This window comes from Sorex araneus, chromosome 5 (assembly GCF_027595985.1).
Source record: "Sorex araneus isolate mSorAra2 chromosome 5, mSorAra2.pri, whole genome shotgun sequence".
In the NCBI taxonomy this organism is placed as follows: domain Eukaryota; kingdom Metazoa; phylum Chordata; class Mammalia; order Eulipotyphla; family Soricidae; genus Sorex; species Sorex araneus.
Window position 1 is genome coordinate 111767664 of NC_073306.1, and position 21558 is coordinate 111789221.

At 42.7% G+C, this 21558-nt stretch overlaps 1 protein-coding gene across 1 annotated transcript in view; it reads right to left on the minus strand.

The window, feature by feature from the left end:
• Window positions 1–298: 298 nt before the first annotated feature.
• Window positions 299–21558, minus strand: part of DNAH8 (dynein axonemal heavy chain 8) — a 414847-nt gene continuing 393587 nt past the window's right edge. The window contains exons 90-93 of the mRNA XM_004619333.1: window positions 20259–20411; window positions 19989–20178; window positions 4172–4293; window positions 299–586 (exon numbers count right to left, since the gene is read on the minus strand). Of these exons, the coding sequence (XP_004619390.1) occupies window positions 299–586; window positions 4172–4293; window positions 19989–20178; window positions 20259–20411 (753 nt within the window). The remainder of the gene's footprint in view (window positions 587–4171; window positions 4294–19988; window positions 20179–20258; window positions 20412–21558) is intronic.

The window sequence follows — 21558 nt, forward strand, 5'->3', positions numbered from 1 at the left end:
ACCTCTGAGAACAAACAGAGCCAGGAGCATTGCCAGGTATGGCCCCTCAACCAAAATCAAATAAATAAATAATTATCATGAAATGTGATGGCTTGGAATAGAAGCATCACCTTAGAATTGATTGTCCTTTTGCCTAATGAGACAAAGAAAAAAGTACACAAGAGACTGTAAAATGGCACCTTTTTAATTGTGAGCATATGATCAAGTGATTATCAGGAAGAAGATACACATTGTTAAGATTCCAGAGAGTTGTGGTCCTGTACATGGGCTGGGCGTGCCTCTGCTGGAGGGGACAAATTTATTTGATGTCACAAAGAAGGGCCACTCCTCTCAGGATCCAGTGATCTGGGGACAAGACTGTTCGCAAATAGACCACAGTGATGAAGGTCAGGTCTGTGCGCCTGGGTTTCTTGTAGATGGGACACACATACAGCTTGGGGTCCTTGGGCGCTGTGGAATTAATGGCAAAGATGTGCAGCACAGGCAGCTGTGAGAAGAGCACCTTGGGCGTGGATTCAGTGAGCTTCCCATTCCGGCGGTCCCAGGAGGCGCCATCCATGTAGAGCCCATAAATGTACACACCTTCCTGGAAGAGTCAAGCAGAAGGTAAAGTGTGCTGAGAGCTGGGCACTGGGCATCCAGGACAGACATCAAGGTCATTGATTTGGAAGGAAATCATGACTCAATATAAAATTGCCATGCAAAGTCAACATGGGATTGAGACCTGGAACTGCATATGGTCCCCTGACTGCTCTGCCAGGTATGGTCCAAAAAACAGTCAGCCATAACATGTCAGCCAATGAAGAAAGTCCTCTCACATACACCCCATTGTGTGTGAGTGAAGCACTGATCCAGTGACCCCCATTTTCTGGATGAGAGACAGTCTCATAAATTATATAACCAAGTCAGGAGGGCCAACCTACCTACAGGCTTCCCAGTTTCCAGGAGGCTTGGGATGAGTTCATGTGGGTGGAAGCAGGCAGAGGTACTCACACTGAATACCATGTAAGATCTTAGCCCACCCTCCTGGGCCACAATTTAATGTCACCTTTAGTCATAGGATGAAGGGAGAGTTGTGCAGCCACGTCAGGGGAGCAGAAGCAGAGTATCCCAGAGGTAGAATGTGATGGTGGTGGCAGGGGAGATGTGACCCATGAGAGGGGGAAATTGGTTTGTCCTCTGAGGACTGAACTGTCACACTAATCTCACACACACTAGCACTGCCCTCAAGATCCTCAGCATTGTCACAGTTGCACGTGCTACTGTGCATGCGCATGTGCGCGCGCGCACACACACACACACACATACACACAGGGGTGGGAGAGGGGGAGAATGAGTGAGGGAGAGAGAGATGTAAAGACATGGGCACCAGCTGATACTAATTTGGTGAAGAGTACTCCAAGGGATGAGGTGAAAGGCCACTGTGGAAATGGCTTTGAACTAGACCATAAAGGGTGAATTATGCTTGAAGGATAGACAAGCGGGTAGAGAGGGGTGGTGTCTCAAGCAAAATAAAGGCAGTATGGGAGGAAATGCTTGAGCATTTTGTGAGCAGCTTTAATGGTTATATAACAAGTTAGGGCTTGCCCAAGCTTGAAGAGCTTGAACTTTATCTTTCAGGCAGTGGGAAGCCCCAGAACATGTGTTTAGGAAGAAAATAAAGGCTGAGGAACTCCCAGGGAGACTTCAATAATCACCTAAACAGTAGATATAGTTATGTGGAAAATCGCCACCATTTTTTTCTCTCCATTACAGACAGGATAATGCAGATTTATTACATAAGAGCATAAGATTAGTTGCAAAGTCTTTTCTGGAATGATCTCATGTGCCTAACAGTATACTTTGTTTTTATTTTTGCTTTTTGGGTCACACCCAGCAATGCTCAGGGGTTACTCCTGGCTTTGCACTCAGGAATTGCTCCTGGCAGTGCTTGGGGGACCATATGGGATGCCGGGGATCGAACCCAGGTCGGCTGTGTGCAAGGCAAAAGCCCTACCCACTGTGCTATCGCTCCGGCCCCCCACAGTATACTGTGTTTTTAAAGATCCAAACCTGATGTGTATGGTTTGATCATGCACTTGAATGAGTCAGTCATGACACGTGAATTCCATAGCTTAGTGGGTGACAATTACTACATGAACAATATAACCACTTATTTCCCATCTGAAGGGAAGTGTATTCTGCAAGACTCCTTTCAAAACCATCACTAGAAGGTGGAATGGGCTGAATGGAGTTTCCCCTCGAACTCAGGTCTACCCAGAACCTCAAAATCTGGAAATGAGATCTTTGCAGATGCACCCTCCTACTGGCTGAGGATGGGTCCTAAGTTGAGTCCAGGACTCACTTATTAGAGGAGAGGGCACAGAGATGTGCACAGGTGATAAAGGAGGAAGACCAGGTAGCTGCAGAGAGAGTCAAGGACCACGAGTACCCACTATGGGTAGGAGAGAGGCAGAAAGCATGTTTTCCCTCAGAAAACGTGAAGCCAAGCTTCCTGAAAGCGTGTGCAATGATAGAAGTTCAGACTTCTGGGAGATGACACTGTTCAATCTTCTAGTTTGTGTTACTCTGCTAGACCAATCTTAAGAAACTCAGATGAGTTGTGGCATCAGGAATCAGGGAATAAAAATGTCTAAAATTGGGGAAATGAGAGGCCGGAGAGATAGCATAACGGGTAATGTATACATCTTGCATGTATCCAACCTGGGTTCGATTCCTGGTTGAATTCCCATATGGTTCCCTGAGCACCACCAAGTGTAATTTCTGAGTGCAGAACCAGGAGTAACCATTGAGCAATACCAGGTGTGACCCAAAATCCATTAAAAATGGGGGAGTGACTTTGGAATTACATAACAGGAGGAAGCAGTTGGAATTTTGAGGTGAGTGATAGAACACACCTGGTTGCTTTGTATTTAGAGATTGCAAGTGGGGCTATGGAGACCACAGAGGCTTCCTGGAAATAAGAACCATATTCTTGAAAACTGGAGGAACAAAGACTTGTTACTAAGTATAAAGGGACCAGAGTTGGAAATTTAAGGTCCAGTCTCCTTACTTGACAACAAGTCAGAGAAAAGGAAAGGGGCACTAAGGTTTATTGAGTGTTGATATGGGTCTGACACCAAGCCCGGATGATGCCATTGAGTTCTCACAACCATCCCTAAAGAGGTCGAATGATCATTCCCGTTTTACAGATGAAGAAGTCGAGTCTCAAAACAAGCTCGCAGTGCCTGCCTTACAAAAGAAAGGCTGTAAGCTCACTCCCTTCAGTAGTGATCTCCAGCCACACCACAGACAAGTGTGTGCAAAGAGCACAACTAAAGGGTAGCCTCAGAATGTCCCTGGCCAATGAGTGTGGAGCCTGGTGAGCACCAGAGCTGTAGGAGCAGGTATCACATCTTGGTGGTGTGTGAATGGGGGAGGAGGGGAGAGGGGGAGAGGAAGAGAGTGACAGAGAGACAGAAAGAGACAGAGGCAGAGAGAGATATCTTTCATCATGGGAGCAACAACCAAGGGAAGGGGTGCTTAAAGAATCTGCCTGAGCTTATAGAGTTGGCAGGTGTCCAGCGCAGAATCACAGAGGCCCATCTGGAAGCCACTTCTCTTTCCTGCTGTTTTTCTACCCAGGGCATCCTGACTAGTGGGGGACAATGTGGTCATGGAACTCAGAGCTGGTCTCCACCACCATCCAGACACAGTTCTGTGAGTACCAGATGATGGTGGCTGTAAATCTGTGAAAAATCCTTTTCAGCAAAACCCAAAGTGACTGTGGTCATACAGAAATGCAGGCTGGGGCCAGGGAGATATATAAAATGGTTGAAACATATGTCGGTATACACATGGCCTGAGCACTTCGTGGCCACATGAGCACCACTGAAAATGTCCTATTGGTGAGCCAGAGCAGCACCACATCCAAGGGCCTGACAAGGGTCTGGCCCACCGTGCCTCGCTGAAGACCCTGACAGCGGCCCCACAGTCCTGAGCACTCCTGGGGAAGTCTTCCCCCTTAAAAAAAAAAAGCAGACTGCAAATTGACAAGGATTCCCACTTTAGCAAAAGGAGGGGATTTGGGCATTAGTGCTCCTCTGGGAAACCTCTGGGCTTTATCAAGGTGCTCAGAGGTCGTTTTCAACAATGCTTCCACTTGAGCACTGCCGCTTGCTTTGTTACCTACCGCAGGGGGCGTTGTGATCTCCTCCTTGGTCTGCCGCAGAACCTCATTGTGGATGGTCACTGAGTCCAGGGCCCAGCCTTTGTGGGCGCGGGTAACTTCCTGCCTCATGGCCGTGAGGAAGCCTTAAAAAGAAAGAGAGGATTCTGGTGATTCCTGTGGCACCCACTGTAGAGACAAGGTGATTCTGAACAAGCGCTTAACGTTGGTTGCTTATCGTATCCAAATGCGCACCCATGCAGGAGAGTCCAGCTCACACCCAGGGCCGGGGCATATCTCCCAGTGCTCTTTCTTTGGAGATGTGTGAGGAGCAGAGTATTTCTCTGCTTTGTCTCAGACAAGGCCTTCTCTGGAAAAGCTCCCGAGATTTCAACCCACTCAAGTCCCACAAGGGTTGTAATCCAGGCCTAGCTCATCATGTCTCTATCTGAAATGACAATATCTAAGAATATGCCTGAAATGGCAAAACATTCTAAAAATAGCTTTCCAATTAAAACTTAAATCAAACCATTACCAAGCTTCTATTTTCTGTAATGGAACAATTTCATTTAGTCTAAGGAAATAGGCATAATGCCCAAACCAAAACTCAACTTCCTCCTTGATCAAACAAAGCAATCACGCCTGAAAGGAGAGCTCCATTTTTTAATGGTGTATAATATGTTTAGTTTAAGACAATATATGTTTTGTGGATTGTGGATTTTATTTTGAAACTTAATATTTGCAAACCATGTCATTTAACTCCATGAGGTAAGTCATTCTTGGAGTGTAACACTTGATCTTAGAAATACTCCAAATTACAAAATGGCTTTAAAATTTAAGGGAAATTGATGTATTTCTGTGTTTTTGTGACCTGTACATATATATATATATATATATATATATATATATATATAATGTTCAGGCATCCTCATTAGTATTGAAAATCATGAGCACTATGGTGAGTAAGCTTTTAAAACATAAGCTTTTATTTTTTACTTATTTTTCCCTTTTAATCCATATATTTTACTTAAGCTCTGTGTTTTACAAAGTTGTTCATGATGATTTGCTACAGGCATATATTATTCCAACCCCAATCCCACCACCACTGTCACCTTCCCTCCACCACTGTCTCCATTTTTCTAATCACCCATCAAGCCCGCACCCCTAGCAGATCCACAATAATTCATTTTATATTGCTTGTTACCACTAACTGTCTAATAGAATGATCAAAAGATATTTCTGAGGAGAAAATTTGTGAAAATTGTTTTATCTCATCATATGGACATGAAGTTCTGTCTGAGGGTTTACTAAGCTGTTATTGCAGTGAGGCCTTCTGTGTCAATGTTCTTGTTGGTTGAGATTGGTTGGCTTCTACATTGCATCCCAAGTCTGGTACTGGGATGTCAGTGTTGCAGAGGTATGAGATGTCACTCCAGAAAAATCCAGAATATTTTATTGAGTAGTCTGGCTGAGGGCATGGCAGTGGTTTTGGGGTGTGGGAGTGGCTGTGCTAGGGCAGGAGGGCAGATGGTCTTCCCTGCTCTGAGATCACCCAACAGTCTCAGAAATGTGTGTCTAAGAAATGTTTGTGTCTTGTTAATCTCTTTCTAGATGTATTCATGAGTCTTTGAAACGAAGCCAATAGATGAGCTTCACTGAGGTGGCGTTGTGATGTTGGCATGACTGCCAGGTCTTCTGGGAGTACAGGATGGGGGATCCCACCCATCCTGACTCTGAGAAGGCCTGTAGTTTCCAGCCAAAATTCATGGCAGCGGTGGTGGGATGTGGACACGAGCTTTTAGAACACACTTAGCCCCTAGTTACTCTTACAGAGCTCTCAGAACTAGTGTTGCATGAGCTGATACTTACTGATTTTTTAAGATTAATTGGTGTTTGGGACACATTTGGTGATCTTGGCTCTGCATTAAGGTGTTACTCATGATGGATGGGGGGGACCATATAGGTTTCTGGGAATTGAACCTGATATGCTGTGTGCAAGGCAAGTGCCTTACAAGTTGTATTATCTTTCCAGTCCAAATACTTAGTGATTTTATATATATATTCTGGGCCACACAAAGTGATGCTCAGGGGCTATAACTACAACTGGTTGGGGTAGTTGAGGGCTTTTTGTGCTTAAGGGGACCATGTGGTGGTGTGGATCAAATCTTGGCTTCCTGCTTTCAAAGGATGTGCTAAGCTCATTGAGCTATATCTCTGCCCCCCAAAGTATTAATATTTTAGCAGGTTTGAAGGGAAAGGGGGATTTGAAACTCATAAGTACATTATTTACATTAATTATATTATAGCAAATGACAAATTACAACAAGATAATTATTTTATACAGCAAATAAGAAATTACTATATAAAATAATAAATCCATTATAATGCAAAATAATTTATTACACTAACTCAGAACAGCATTGAGTTATTCTAAATCCCCTTGAAAGAATAGGCCTGAAGGGGCCAGAGAGATGAAAAAGCATTTGCAAACCCCAGCACCGCACTCCCCCACCTGCTTCCACCACCCAAACCTCAGCACCACTGGATGTTATTGCAGAGTCCCCAGCACTGCAGGCCCAGGTAGCTCTGGATCCTTGTGCCCTAGCACTGAATTTCTAGGCCTTGTTATCCAAATCTGTCTGGGATTGCTTCTCAGACTTCCTGAGCACTGCTTTGGAGGCCTCCCCTAAAGCACACACATACACATTTGGCCCTAGGCTGGCTTATGAGAAAGCAGAGTTCTCCCTGGATATTAAATCAGATACTGGGAGAGGTGCTCATTTCCTTGGTCATTTCTTCATTTGGCAGGACACACAACACAGAACCGTGAGGAGCCTTTGCTATGGAGGAATGGGGCAGTTCAGGGAAGGCTGAATTGAGAGGAGAAAGTTGAAGGTAATTGCTGAGAGATATGTAGAAGTTTTCCAGGTGGAAATTTCAATCAAAGGAACAGTAGGTGCTAAGTTCCAGAGTTCCAGACTGCAGGTGAGCAAATGGTGGTGGATTGAGTGAAAACAAAAGTAAAGGCAGGAATTTTTTTAAATTTATTTATTTTTAATTAGTGAACCACCGTGAGGGTACAGTTACAGATTTATACACTTTTGTGCTCATGCTTCCCTCATACAAAGTTCGGGAACCCATCCCTTCACCAGTGCCCATTCTCCACCACCAGTAAACCCAGCATCCCTCCCACCCTCCCCAATCCCATCTCCCCCCACCCCACCCTGCCATTGTGGCAGGGCATTCCCTTCTGTTCTCTCTCTCTAATTAGCTGTTGAGGTTTGCAATAAAGGTGTTGAGTGGCCACTGTGCTCAGTCTCTAGCCCTCATTCAGCCCACAACTCCCTTCCCCCACATGGCCTTCGACTACATTATAGTTGGTGATCCCTTCTCTGAGTAAGGCAGGAATTTTTAAGGTCAGGGTTTGAACCAAATTTGGGGATAGTGGAAAGTCACTGATGAGGCAATGGAGCTGAATGCCTTGGCTTACTCAGTGCTCAGTGAAGCAGGATTCGGGGTGCAAATCTAAGAGAAAATGGGTTAATCCAACAAAGTGGCTGATTGAAGAAGTTTATAGCAGATTCATCTAAAGCCAAGAAAGGTTTTATGAAACTAACGATCATATAGAGAAAAGCAGCTGTTTTATGACACCTACAGGAAATAGCACGCATGATAGGGGTCTGCTGGTAGTGATTTCTGGTCTTGCCCACTCATGCTCCATGAGGAGAGGCATTTGAGGGGAGCTGATCAGCATGGGATTATACAGATTGCCATGTTAAATACTATATAGTTCCTGTGTTTGGGTAGTAAAACAAACATTCTCTGTCTTTGCTTCTCCATGACCTCTATGACCATGATGGTAAAACCATCCCATTCTTCCTTCTAAGTCACTCCATAAAAATGCCATTTTCATCTTTCAACATTAAGGGCTCATCCATGTGGTGTATTAGGTACTACGCAGCCAAGTAGAGTAAATGGAAATTAATTGACCCTATTTTATGATATTTTAAGATTCATGACTGATCTATGATTCTGAGCTGGAGAGATAGCACAGCGGTAGGGCGTTTGCCTTGCATGTGGCCGGCTGTTTGGTTCTTCTGCCCCTTTCGGAGAGCCTGGCAAGCTACCGAGAGTATCTCGCCCGCACAGCAGAGCCTGGCAAGATCCCCATGGCATATTTGATATGCCAAAAACAGTAACAGCAAGTCTCACAATGGAGATGTTACTGGTGCCTGCTTGAGCAAATCGATGAGCAACGGGATGACAGTGATCTATAACTCTACAAGGTCTTAGTGCAAAAGACACACATCCTGATCTTAGCTATTTATCCACATAAGTTGAATAACTGAATTCTCCTAAGACATTTTAAAATTCCAACTCAATGGCAAATTTGACCTTGCTTTAGAAGGCACTCAGAATAATGTCATAAGTGTCCAAAGAGCAATGAGTGGGGCTGCTCTCATGTAACACATCTGTTTGAGAAACTTCAGTTATCCAGAGACTTCAGGAGCTCTGAAAAACACAAATGCAATTCTGAAGAAATCATCTCTTATCTTCCCCAACTGGAGAACATGCCTCACACTACCTGACATCCACACCGAGCCTCCCAATGTTTGGGAAGCATTCTTAGTTGGTGGAATACACATCTCCTTGAACTATGAAGAAAGGAAAATGTTAAATCATTCTTGGAACTGAATGGGAAGAAATGCCTATTTTTCTCATGCCTTGAAGCTTTGGCTTTTACTTCATAAAAGAAGATCCTGATTTTGTGTAATTCAAGCCACAGTGAATTTGAGGTGTTTGTTGTTGTTGTTGTTGTTTTGCTGAATTATTCATTACTGTTTGTCTTTTTTGCTTTTGCTCTACCTGGTGGTGTTTGAGGCTACTATTCACTCCTTGCTTGGGGGTTGCCCCTGGCAGTGTTCTGAGGAGCAGGGGTGCCAGGGACCAAACTTAGGCCTTCAGCACGCAGAGAGTGCTCCAGTCCTTTGCTCTACCTCCCCAGCTTTCACTATTATATCCAAAAAATGAATGAGCATCATTTTGTACACCGTATCAAATCTTATATAATCAAAACCACTTATGTTTTCTAAAGTCTGTATAATTTTAAGGGCTGGAGCGATAGCACAGTGGTTGGGCTTTCACCTTTCACGTGGAGAAGTTCGATTCCTCCACCCCTCTCGGAGAGCCCAGCAAGCTACCCGGCAAGCTACCGAGACTATCAAGCCCACGCGGCAGAGCCTGGCAAGCTACCCATGTGTATTGGATATGCCAAAAACAGTAACAATAAGTCTCTCAATGAGAGAAGTTACTGGTGCCCGCTCGAACAAATCGATGAGCAACAGGATGACAGTAACAGTATAATTTTAAAGGATTATTAATGTATATACATTTCTTTCTAAAGACTTGAAAAGCAGTCTTTTTACCCTGGCTCCAATTTAGTTCTAATAATCCATAAATCAAATATTAATCATTAGTAATGGAGAAATGATTCATATATTTGAAATGAAGAACAAATGGTTGGGGAAAGTTTTCAACAAAAATAACCTTCTATTCTTTGTGAAATTTAACCACCTACATGAAAAAATGGGTGATTTGACTATTCAAACCACTAAGTTACATGTGGTCTAAATGAAATGCTTTAAAAAGACTTTTCTCTTCAAAACTCATACAGCATAATGAATTCTTAAACTACTTGTCTACTTGTCAAGGTTTTCTTTTTTGTTGTTAAAAATTACTTTTAAGTTAGGATTACTTTTTTGAAGCTCAGGCCTAAAGTAACACTTGTTATGTCTTAATTCCTAGAATTGAAGTAATGCAACATTTTAGCAAATTAATCACTGTTATTTGACTTAGGCAATCAGTTGGCTTAAAGAAACCTGCCAAGTGCTTTAAGTATGATTTCAAACAAGGTCGTAGAAAAGATGAAAGAAGAAACCAGGAAGGTTGGCCTTCGTTTTATAAAGAGTTAGTTGGCATTCTGTAGCAAAGATCCTACAGGCAATGTTTCCTTCTTTAATAAATGAACCAGTCCTTACATAATAGGCTTTGGGCTGGACAGTATTTCCTGTCTTTTCTGTTGCTAAGGCTCCCTAAAGTATCTTAGAAGATGAGGAGAAATGATGATCCTGCCACAAGTTTATGACAGGCAGTTTTTTCCCCAAATGAGAAGCAAATGGAGCTCATTGGTAAGTTAAATAAAAGGTCAGAAATCATTAGACAAAGATGGGATTATCCACCGAGTTGAACAAAAATGCATTGGGCATCTTTCCTGTGGCTTTGTTATATGCTGTGAGGATAGTTTGTGGGCTTTTTGTTTGTTTTGTTTTGAGAGCACATTCAGTGTTGCTCAGGGCCTACCCTTGGCTCTATGCTCAGGGTCACTCCTGGTGGTCTCAGGGGACCAAATGAGATGCTGGGGATAAAACCTGGGCAGTCACATGCAAGACAGTGTCCATTCTGCTGTACTGTCACTCTGGGACCCATGTGAGTCATAGTTTCTTCTTGTTGTTTTGGGTCATACCCAGTGATGCTCAGGGCTTACTTCTGCAGTTCTCAGGGGACCATATGGGGTACTGGGATAGAGCACCTGTGCCAGGCACACACCCTACCTGCTGTACTATTGCTTTGGACCTCTGTTAGCCATATTTTACTGGTACCGATCTACAGGTGTAGAAAGTTGAAAACCAGCAATCTTTGGCATAGTTACTACCAGTCTATGGACTGTGGTTGGCCAGGTACTCGCCCTTGGGAGTAAAATGAGATTGAAGACCTCATATAAGCTTGGCTCTTAAAGTTGACAGAAAATCTGAGAAGCCTGAAAAACCTTCCATGGCTCAGGTCCATATCAGAATTTCTAGAGGTGGAACCTAAGGATCTAATCTCAAGAATCGCCAAAGAAAAGTGCTCATACAAAAATGGAGTCTGGGGCCAGTTGAGATAATACAATGGATAAGGTGCATGTGGCTGACCCAAGTTTGGTCTCCAGCATCCCAAATAGCCCTCCAAGAACTGCCAGGAGTAATCCCTGAATGCAGAACTAGGAATGATCCTTGAGCACTATTGGGTGTGGCTCCCCCTCAAAAACAATGAAGTTCTGTATCACCAGGTAGATTAAAGGAGAGGCCTGAGATTCTTTGTGACTATCAAGCCCTTCCGGTGAGGTCAGTGGGGCTAATCAGTGGGCTATAGTTCTTGGCATATTACAACAACCAGGGGAGCATTTAAGAAGTTAAATTATTCTGAATCTTCCTCAAAGATTCTGATCTCCTTGGCTGGCCCCCCTTGAATGGATATGTGTATTAACTCTCAGGGAATTCATCTGTGCAAACAGAGCTAGAACCTCTTCAAAAAAGATCAGCATGACAAGCATTTGACATTTCACTGACCCCATTAGTTCTAAGAACAAACTTGACAAGTGGGAGAGCAATATCTCAAGACACAGTAATACAAGCTGATTTGCCAGAGTCCCCAAAGACACAGGTGATCTCTGCCATGCTAAGAATGTAGGACACAGTTGGGTCCAGCAAAACTGGGCACAGGCAGGTGAACTGGGCCCCACTCTCTTGGCAAGTTTAGGTCTGCTACACCCTCATGTCTCAGGCCAAAATGCAATCCCTTGCACTGCTCTATTTTATCCATGTGCTCTTTCAAATTTTCCTCCTACTTCTCTCCTCCCTCCCAAACCTTTGCTAGGTGCCCCAGGAGAAGTTCTGTTGTTAATGAAGATTCTTCACCTCTCTGCAGAATATTTTCCACATCTTTTTGTCTGTACTGAACCTTGATTCTCCTCTCAGAGCATGAGTCACCTTTAGTGAGAAACCCTGCTGCTCTGAGAACTGCACTTCCTGGGCACATCCTTCCCCTGTCCTTGCCAGAGATTCCCATGTCCCCAGGTCATCAAGTGTCCCACCATCATTTCGGTCCCAGTCGGCCACCTGACCTCTCAATGCTTTGACCCCCTTGTTTCTGAAGACTTCTCAACTCCATTTTTTCCTTCATTTGTCCTGTTTTAGACTAGATCTGTCTTTTTCATCACTTGCCCAACAAAACCTCAATCCTGGATGAATCCAAACAACCCATTTCTCACAACCATATTCACTGTATCACTGTATCACTGTCATCCCGTTGTTCATCGATTTGCTCAAGTGGGCACTAGTAACGTCTCCATTTATCCTTGTTGCATGCCAGTGTAGCCCTATGGCATACTGGGGTCTCTTTCAGGGTCAGGGGAATGAGGACCATCGTTGTTACTGTTTTTGGCATATCGAATATGCCATGGGTAGTTTGCCAGGCTCTGCTGTGTGGGCGGGATACTCTCGGTAGCTTGCTGGGCTCTCTGAGAGGGACGAAGGAATCAAACTCATACAAGGCAAACGTCCTACCCGCTGTGCTATCGCTCCAGCCTGCCACTTCATAAATGGCATAAAATCCCCGTGGACAATGACAGGGCTGTTGACATGGCCCAGTGGGCTGACAAGTACAAGCTCTGCATTGATTTCCCAACACTCTGTGGTCCCCTGAGCACCTCCGGTTCGATACCCTCCCCTCAAAAAGAACAATACAGATGGACTCCCCACAGATTTAAGGATTCCCCACCGTCTTTCGGGGAAATCCCAGTGAATAAACTGAAAACGTACTAGGCTATGAAATGTTACTCCCCTCCTACTTCTTTTGTGTCCTGTCTCTGGTATCTTTAGGGTTTCCTCTTCTCCACTCTCTTCTCTTTTTTCTTCTCCTCTCTTATTCTCTTCTCTTCCCTCCTCTCCTTTCCTTGCCGTCCCATCCTCTCTTTTCTTCTCTCCTCCCCTCTCTTGCTTCCTCTCCTCCTCTCCCCCAACACCCTCTTCTCCCATCTCTTCTCTTCTTCCCCCTCTTATATTTACCCCTCCAACAGTGCTTGAACAGACTAAACCCTGCGCTATTATTAAAATAAAAGAAGAGGATGAAGAGATAGTACAGGGTAAGGTTTTTTTTTTTTTAGTATGTAGTATTATATGTAGATAATCTCCTCATCAGCCGCCCTTCAGAACTCACAGCACTTCTCCCAGAAGGGAGCATAAAATGAGGTCCCCATAACCATGCCACCCGACTCCAAATCAGGGGTGCCCAGAGGGGGCTGGGGAGAGCCCTCCCCACCCCAAGGGACCAGCCCTGGCAGCCGACCTCCACTACCCAACTGCTGCCACACTCCAGGCCGCTTTCCACATACTTGGGCTGAGCCTCACGCACGAGTGAACATATCCCTGATCCGTGCGGCCACTTCATAAAAGGAAATATATACATATATATAAATATATACATATATATACGTATACACACACACACACACACACACACACACATATATATATATATATATATGTATGCCTCTCGAAGAGCCCAGCAAGCTATTGGGAGTATCCCACCCACACAGAAGAGCCTGGTAAGCTCCCTGTGTTGTAGGCGGTTTTGATATGCCAAATACAGTAACAATAACAGGTCTCATTCCCCTGACCATTGGGAAAAACGAGTAAGGAGAGGCTGCTAAAATCTCAGGGCTGGGACGAATGAGATGTTACTGGCACCCGCTCGAGTAAATTGATGAACAATGGGATGACAGTGACAGTGATACAGTGATGTAATATTTTAGTATGTAGTATTCGATATGCCAAAAAACAGTAACAAGTCTCAGAATGGAGACGTTACTGGCTCCTGCTCGAGCAAATCGATGAACAATGGGACGGCAGTACTACAGACAGTATGTAGTATTATAGACTTTATTTGGACAATAAAAGAAACCAGAAATAAAATCATATGGGAAATATATTTGTATACTATATTGTATTTATGCATACCCTAAATTCAAGTTTTTTGCTTACAAGAAAATGTATATACTTGGAGTTATGCAGTTCAAGGGACAGTACAGACAACTGTACAGACAAGAGCTTGTATAGACATCTGTACAGAAGGCAGCAGGAGGCCACTAGAATTGGTAGTGTCAGTATAATTACGAAGCCATCATATGATGAGGGACTGGATTGTTAGTGTGGAAGGGATTCATGTGCAGGGATAGAATTGTAAGAGAGAGACACACAAAGAGAGAGAGATGTGGTTGTATTGAAGCCAGGGCATCTAGACCCATAGCAAAGAGGATGGTGTTATTCACTGTAGACATTTCTAAGGTGTTCACAACTCAATTGCTTTGTGATTTGGGGATAGGATGGGTGGGACTTAGCATAAGATTAAGGTCCAGTCACCTGGATTCCTATAGATGTTCGGGGCAATTGTGGTTTAGCAGATACATAGTCAAGGGGGTATTGCTTAGAATTTCCATTAGATTAGAAGAATCTCTCAATCCTTTCCAGTCCCGAAGTTCTATTAACACTTGCCACACTTCCCATCCAACAAATATCATGCTTGCACTCAAAAGACAAGACAAGAATTTAGAAATTGTGCCTTCTTTATAATGACATTGGTTTGAAGCGAGCACCCAGGCAAGAGGTCAAGGATAAATTTCACAGTAAGGTAAAGTAAAGATAGAAGGACAAAAATGATCCATATCATTTCAGCAAATATCCTTTAGTGCCTGACTTCTTAGTGTTACAAATTTGCAGTATTAGACTAACATTACTTGTTAAGATGCTGAAGAGAGAAAAACCAGAAGCCCACCGGAAAAACTAGCACTGCTGAGCATCCAAATGAGATGAAGCTTCAGATTGAGCTTAACAGTGGGAAAGTACCAACACTGTCAAGTTTAGTCTAGCGGGTGTGAGACCTAGGCAGCATGTTTGCCTGGGCTCTGGCAGCACTTGGGCCTCACACTGAACAACAAATAGCAAAGGATGCCAGTCAGTTAAGTTTCTGGTATGACGACAACTCTTAGAACAATTTCAATCCTTTGGGTCGTAACCCCCATATGTAACACAGATATATACATACACACAAAAACCAAAATCTGTATAAGTGTCTAATGCTTTCTATGAAGGTACAAGTAATGAGAGACCAACAAAATACTTTGAGAACCCCATAAAAGCACAATCTTGGGACTGGAGCATAGCACAGCGGGTAGGGCATATGTCTTGCACGCAGCCTACCCAGGTTCGATTCCTAGCATCCCATATGGTCCCCTGAGCACTGCCAGGAGTAATTCCTGAGTGCAGAGCCAGGAGTAACCCCTGTGAATTGCTGAGTGTGACCCCAAAAGCAAAAAAACAAAGCACAATCTTAAATATAATGGAAACATGTGTACCAATGACAGCTGAGAAAATCCAGGGGTACGTTGAGTTTCCCTGAGCCTGAGTAGCCCATTGGGAGGCTGTTCCATGAACTTTAGGGGCACAGACAAAGCACTGAACTACTTTGATTCTCAAATCCAACTGGGGAAATTGAGTTCATCAAGTGCCACTGAAGTGATTGTGAAGGGGTCTGAAAATTCCCACTTAGGCCTCAAATGGCTGACTCAGCCTCTTTCAATAAAAGGACCAAATATCAGGCCACCATCACACAACAAAGTAGTGCAGAACAGAGTGGACAGACCCCAGTCTCTGCCCTAGGTCCAAGGAAAGATTATAGGGACCCAGTGGCAAACACGCAGTGGACAGTATCAGCCACTTTGTCCCTTTATAAGAATGTAAGACAAAAGCTCCTACATAAAACACTTGCAAATGTCTTAGAATCAAGATGATTTTGAGGGACTGGAGCAATAGTACAGCAGGTGGGGCATTTATCTTGCATGTGACGGACCCAGATTGAGCCCCAGAATTCCATAAGATCCCCCAACCACACCTGAGCATAGAGCCAGAAATAAGCTCTGTGTATTTGTGGGGAGTGACTCTCCCCACAAAAGGTGATTTTAACCAGGGTTATTTGGGATGAAACCATGGTCTCTTTGTGAACTTCACTGTGTGTTTTTACTTCAGTTTCTGGACCATAGCCCGCTGTGCTCAGTGCTTCCTCCTAGCGTTGTGCTCAGAGATCTCTCCTAGTCATGCTGGGGGAGCCATACTCTGTGTCAGGGATCGAAACAGCTGGCTGTGTACACGACAAGCTCCTTACCTGCTGTTCTGTGTTTTTTTTTTTCATAACCCCTACATTGTGTGTTTTTAACTTGAATGTGTTTTAAAAAATTTTTTCAATTAAAACAGACTATTTAAATGTTTTGAGCCAAAGAAAATATTTCACCAATGAGGACTGGTTCACAAGTTATGTTCTTGTTAAGAAATGGATGGTAGGGGTCACAGAGTAGCCAGAGCGGCTCAGTGGAAAGGGCGTTACTGGCTTTTCAATGCTGGGGAGCTCTTATGGAGCTGCTGCCATCTTTATGTTTTCCTGCTCTGACCAGGTGATAGGTGAGAGAGAGTAATCCATCCCTCCTGTCAAGAGAAGGCCAGGGAAGCCAAGAGGTGAACATGTACAGGGAGGGCACTGCCTACCCCACAAACAGAGCAATCAGAGACCAGGGTGTGTGTGTGCCGGTGGGCTGAAGGGAGGATGTTTGAATAGGCAGGACTTCCCAAGACATGGAGGGCCATGAGAGAAGAATTGCAGTGTAAACTAAAAACAGAAATGATGAACAGATAAAAAGGATTAGTGTTACTAATAGGTCAAGTAAGAAGTTAATTGAAATAAACCTTTATATTAGTTGTATTTCCTTAAATATTACTTTGGCTTGTAACTCTTGACAAATAGCAATAGTGCATGGTAATGCTTTGCTATTTTACCTTACTTTTTTTTTTCAAAAACTGTGATTAAAAGAACACACACACACACACAACATGAATACAGCATGATTGAGCCACCTCCCCTTAAGCAAATGTTTTTTTAAATGTGGGACAAGTCCTTTAATTCATTAATTTTTATTGACTGAGATTCTGTCATTTATAATGTTAGTAATGGTTTATCATGCACAAAATTTCAATATTAGACCCCATTACTAATTATGTTTTAAGCAACATTTTTAAATGGCAGAAGTTGGGGATGGAGAAGCAGTAATGGAAAGAAATTATGTTCTATGAGATATGTCTTTGTTATCTGTTTGATATTTTCTCCTTTCTGGTTTTGTGTGTGTGTGTGTGTGTGTGTGTGTGTGTGTGTATTGGGTTCATATCTGGTGATGCTCAGGGGTTATTTTTGAATCCACACTCAGGAATTACTCCTGGCAGTTCTCTGGGAACCACACGGGATGCCAGGAATCAAACCCGGGTTAGCACCCATGGCGGTGCCTCAGGCCTCCACTACATTGATTTTCAAGTAATAGAAAGACCAAGATCACATTTCCTCCCCTGCAAACTCACAGTTTCAAAAGTCACAGGTTCTTGCCCTTTCCTGAACTCTCAGTCTCCTGCACACCTTTCCTCTTGGGGCTCCTGCCAGCTCGAGCCAATTAGCACAGAGCTACTTGCTCCCCACAGCTAATCCCAGACCAGCACTGTGCCTTCAATCCCAGCTCACGCAAAGATTTCCCATGATCTCACCCCATCAAATTGCTCCCTCCTCTGACCTGGCTCAGGCCCCAGGTCCCTTCCTGGGACTTGGAAAGAGTCTCATTGCCGTGGGCCTCCCTTGTCCACTTGACTCTCAGCGTGGGTGACTTCCCAGCCCAAACTCCTTTGCAGGACCCTACACTTCTTCAAGGTAGTTTATACTTCATGCTCCAGCTTCCTGGATGAGTTTCATCGTTTCCTTTTCTGTGCAGGCCTTGTATTTGTGCCAGCCTCTGTTTGGAGGCCCCTCACTGGAATTTCTGCCACTGCAGATTCTCCCTGCCTCCCAGCTGAGCCAGACCTGGCCCAATGCACCCCTCAAGCCTCTGCACTGGGTGGCGCTTGGTTCTCACTCAGGCAGAGCATTTTCTATCACATTACAATCAAGTGGCCAGTGAGTCTGTCTTTCCAACCCAATTAGGGCCTCCTTTAGGGCAGGGGTAGTCTCACATCTCTCACTACAGAAAGCACCAACTCAAAGGGCTGGTGGCAAACGGAAAATTGTTAAACCATTCTAATGAAGTTAAGTGTTATTTCTTCAGACTCCTAGCCATGAATTACCTGGTGACAACTCACAAAGATAGTAGGTCTAGTAAGGAGAGCATGACGCTAAAGCATACACATGGAATCTGAGAGCCATAAGAATAATCTTTCCTTCTCGGCTCTCTCTACCCTTGGAGAAGCCCATGTTCTCCCTTGAGTTCATTACTCTGTCTCTATCTCTCTCCTCACTTTCAAAAACCTCCAAATAAAATCTGTTTTATTTCAAAAGAAAAATTTTTTGTTCCCTAATTTTGCAGAATTTCTGGGGCTAAAATAGATAAAATCTAGAGGCTGTACTTTGGGAATCTTAAGTTTACTGACTAATAATATATTATATAAAATTTTGTATTCTCATAAAAAGCACCATAGAGTGTTTTGAATTAAAAAACTAAGGCATTGAAAATGCATTAAGTGAATGAAAAATGTATACAGAGAATAATTAAACGTGCATTAAATGTACAGAGAATAATTAAATGAGAGTAATTAAATGGTCAGCATCATAACATACGTCTCAACTAAGAGTGTGACTCCCAATAAGCGTAAGAACAAGAACTGCAACTAGAAAGAGTGAAAACTTCAGTGGGCACCATGGCCAAGGATGTGAGTACCACAACCTACTGTGTGACCCTGGCAAGCACCACAGCTGAAAATGTGGGAGCAAAACACAGTGGGTGTATGTATTCTCAGTTCCTTGCAACTACCACATCAACAATGGCAGCAAAAAGAAATTGGAGGAGGGAGAGAATGAAATAAACACAACAACCCGTTAGAATGATCAACATCAAGAAACAGAACATGCCCAGCCATCTAGAATCTCACCCGTGGCCTTTTGCAATTACCGCTCTTCTCATGTATAACACTAACTTGACTTTTAACATCATGTTAAGAGAGAGATCTGTGCTGTTTTTTATTTTTTGTATAAATATAACCATAAAATGTGCAAGGTCTTGTGTTTGATCCATAACACTGTAGTATAAGACTAAGTACAGTATATATGCATTGTAGTTTATACAGTTTACACAAACTACCGTGTTTCAGATTTAATCCCTTCACTCAATTTTATTTTATAATATTCAACCATATTGCTGCCAGCAGCATTAATATATCCTAAATATGGAAGTGTGAATGCCTCTTAAATTTCATTACAGTGAGATTTATAAAGGGCTGAACTGTAAAAAAAATCCAACATTTCTTCATTTTGACCGTGAATTACCTGAAGCAAAACTATCCATATTGTAGGAAGACAAAAAGTCATTGTGCTTCTGAATCATGTGACACCTGTGACATTCAGTCAATAATTGAGTCAGTAAATATTTCTAGAATGAAGGGCCAAATAAAGTAGAATCATTAATCATCCTCTTAGACAAGTTCCTGAGGAGGACGGACCCCCAAAGCTCACAGAATGAAGTTTTTTTCACAAGACAATACTTCTCACACCGGTGAAGCCTAGTTTTCTGTCTCTAAGAATAATTTTTGCTAGTTCTGGTACTCTGTTTTGGTCTGTTTCACAAAGGATTAAAAAAATAAAGTTTTAGCAAAGTGTTTTTTTTTTTTTTACATTGTACTATTTCCTGTGTTTCTATCACAGGATGATAATTTGTCTAAGGCAAAAAGAGAAGGCTTTTATTTTCATTATCAAGGCAGCATAAAAGGGTTTCAGATTGAATTTGTAAAACTAATAGAGAAGGATCTCCTGTATTTCCCCGCCTGAAACTCAGGGCTAGCTCCCTGAAACTTTATTCTACATTGCTTTGCCTGGTATTAATTTGTCACACCGTGCGACTTTCCAACCAAACACATATTCCAAGTTTGCTTACTCTTCTATGAGCACATACCTTGAGGATTAAAGAAACCAGTCATCCAAAACACATTGGGCCTTCCTTCAAATATCCAAGTTGAAAACTGAGCATTTCGTTCCAAGAGTTCAGTGAACCAGAATCCCAATGTGGATGAATCCCAGGACACTCTTTTCCAAAGCTTGGGAATACGAGCATCGTACATATTGTCCAGGGCATCTCTCAAGTTCTGAAGAAGAAAAGTTAAAATAAGTGAATAAGAAAAATTCTCCAAAGAAAGCTATGACTACAGAGATAATAGCAGCTCACCTCACTCATAATGATTGTGCCTTCAATGGCCAATTTGAGATCACTCAAGCTAACACGAAGTATTGAGATAACTTTTTGCATCCTGTCGATTTCTTGCCTAAGAAATATGTTCATTGAATTAAGGTGTCCCATCTTTACCAAACGAGCTTTCACCTAAAACAAAACACTCATATTAGCAAGGATATTTTTCTTGTATTCTATGACTTCTCTTACAATGACTCTTCTTTCCATACTTCTCTCCCTCTGGAAATATCTTTACTAGTCCAAATTAACTTTAAAATATCTCTTGCAGAACCAAACTTGCCATTAAATCCCACATTTTCTGGGCTTCAAAAACTACCGTTCAATGAGAATGATTTTTATTTCCTACTGATTGTATTTAGTGGATAATTTGAAATGTACTTTTTAAAAGCTGAAATAAAAATGTAACATTTTCCCTTTCAAATGACTAAGTGACAGATGAATATTCTTTTGCAATCTCACCTTTATTAGAGTACAGTTTGGAATACTTTTTTTCCATAATGTTTGCTGAGTGGTTATTAGAAATGTCACAGAAAGTTAATGCAGTCAAAAATCTTCATAGAACAGTTACCAGTGAATATGATTAGGTGACATTTCCTAAGATCACTGTTGCCTTGGATCAGGCAACTAAAGAGGTGGATTTCCTAATCTAATCAATACAAATAGTTGACTTTGTGGAGAGACATTACGCATCTGTCTTTGTTCCTTTTGGTATACCATTTATTGATGATGTTGAAGAGATCGATAGAAAAGCTCAGATTGTGGGAACAATAAAACAAAAATTATTGACAAATTTTCCAGGACACACACACATATGTCCACAGAAAGATTGACAACAAATACTGACAGGAACTCTTGCAGAGATTTGTTTTCTGTGGTCACCATCAAAGAGATTCCAGAATGGAAAGATAAGGACACTCACAAGAAGTGGGAGAAACATGGAGAGCATCCAGAATTACCGGAAAGCCAGTGATGGTCTTACCAGGAAGCATGGGTAAGGAGGTGTCTACTGCTCTTTCCAGAAGCATGGGATTGAGAGGTGAATGGACTCTCTGTTTTCTGGACCACCATCCACATTTTTCTGCACACATTTTCTTGCCTGATGTACAATTTTCTTACTTGACAGTAACTACTCTGATTTTTTGTATCTTTTGGCATTCTAATAGTCCCAATCTAATTAGCCTAGGATTTTAAGGAGAAATTTCAGTGGCAATAGAGATACACGTAGGAAAAAGAGATCCTAGAAAATGTAATTTTACTCCCTATCTTATTTTAAGCA